The 2,012-nt window shown below is 23.8% G+C and overlaps 1 protein-coding gene across 1 annotated transcript in view; it reads right to left on the bottom strand.

Annotated features, from left to right (window-relative positions):
• Positions 1-2,012, bottom strand: part of LOAG_18697 (ankyrin repeat domain-containing protein) — a gene marked incomplete at both ends in the record, with an annotated part of 9,009 nt that overhangs the window by 840 nt on the left and 6,157 nt on the right. The window contains 2 exons of the mRNA XM_020451360.1: positions 289-367; positions 1,001-1,204. Of these exons, the coding sequence (XP_020304861.1) occupies positions 289-367; positions 1,001-1,204 (283 nt within the window). The remainder of the gene's footprint in view (positions 1-288; positions 368-1,000; positions 1,205-2,012) is intronic.

Here is a 2,012-nt window from a genome sequence, read left to right on the forward strand (position 1 = left end):
TGATCAATCAGTAATGAGATTTTAGCAATATTTTTATTAAATTTGAATATTCCGGTTCTTTTTTTTCAAAAAAAAATCCGGCTAATACACTTGATCAATCAGAATGAGATTTTAGCAATATTTTTATTAAATTTGAATATTCCGGTTCTTTTTTTCAAAAAAAAATCCGGCTAATACACTTGATCAATCAGAATGAGATTTTAGCAATGTTTTTATTAAATTTGAATACTCCGGCTTTTTTTTTTCCTGTTATATAAATCAAGAATATAATGGATGCATATATATTACTTGTTAGTAGCGGAATAGCGGGAATGATGAGAAGTGAAAATACGATTCCGTTCCTCCAAATACAGTAATTTCAATTGATCTGAAAGATAATCTTAAACGGAAAAAAACATGCTATTATAAGCATAATGAAATTTTCTTTTATTGATTAATCAAAATTTCCCCGTTGCATATTCACCAAAAGAAAACTTAGACACCGGGAAAATCATCCAACATATGTGATATTTTTATTTCTATAATTAAATTTGTCAATAGTGATAACATTTGAAAAAAGCGCCATTACAATAGTGGAAAATATCGGGAAACTCGAATACATACATTAGTAAACATTTCTGAGAAAGTATTTTCGGGAAATTTCTGGAAATTTTTATTACGAAATTTCTGGGAGATTAATGCTACCTATAGCTAAAAAACTTTGTTCAGGAATTCTGGCTAATAGTTTTTTTTTTTTTTTTTTCTAGATAAAATATATCATACGTGCTATAAAATCTTTTCTAGATAATTAATTAATTAGTAATTAGCAAAATTAAATGATATTAATTTTGCGCTTTACGAACAATTTGCTAATTAATGATTAGCGAATGAAATTACTTTCCTTCCGTACCAATATTTTCCGCAAATATAAATTTTGACAAAGCATAATATTACTTATTAATTAATTCTTTCTTTTTTAAAAAAAAAAAAAAGGAAGAAAAGATATATTTGAAAAACAAACCACAAAGAAATTTTTCCCATCCATGAAAAGTATTAAATTTGAATTGTGACGGATTGAGATTGTACATTTTACAGAAATTATTAATTAATGATCGGACCAATATTTGTTCTTTCACTTTACCATACTGTAATTGCATCTTCTTCAAATGTGTAAGCTCATTAAAAATGGCTTCTTCATATGCATAACAACGACCAATTCTCTTATCTGTAATTATTGAAATGTTTATAATTATTATCAATGAAGTAAAAATGATTTTATTTTTTCGTTTTTTAAATAAATATTAAATTTTTCCAATTTTTTTCATAGTTAATTTATCCATTAATTAATTATTTATGCAATTATTTTGTTGCAAGTTATTGCTAAATTATTCTTTGTAGTCATTGAATAATTTTCAGATTTAAATGATCAAAATTTGGGATAAAAAAAAGAAGAAAAAAAATTTATGAATTTGAATTTATTTTTCAAATACATATCAGTTAAATTGTTTGAGAATAAAAAGATAGACATTTGGAAATTTTTTTTTTTAAAGTTATTTTTATAGTAGTATATTCTAAATATGATCCTTGATTTGTAAAAAAAATTCTCATGAATTATTCTCAAAAATGGAATATTTCGATTCTCATTGAAATATCATTCTAAAAAATGGAATATTGTGATTGTCATTAAAATGTCATTTTTAAAAAGGGAATATTTGATTGTCATTAAAATATTATTATCACAAATGGAATATTTTGATTGTCATTAAAATATCATTATCACAAATGGAATATTTTGGTTGTCATTGAAATATCATTATCAGAAATGGAATATTTCGATTGTCATTGAAATGCTATAATCACAAATGGAATATTTTGATTGTCATTAAAATATCATTATCACAAATGGAATATTTTGGTTGTCCATTTGAAATATCATTATCACAAATGGAATATTTTGGTTGTCCATTTGAAATATCATTATCACAAATGGAATATTTTGGTTGTCCATTTGAAATATCATTATCACAAATGGA

Source organism: Loa loa (genome assembly GCF_000183805.2).
Source record: "Loa loa unplaced genomic scaffold supercont3.450, whole genome shotgun sequence".
In the NCBI taxonomy this organism is placed as follows: Eukaryota; Metazoa; Nematoda; class Chromadorea; order Rhabditida; family Onchocercidae; genus Loa; species Loa loa.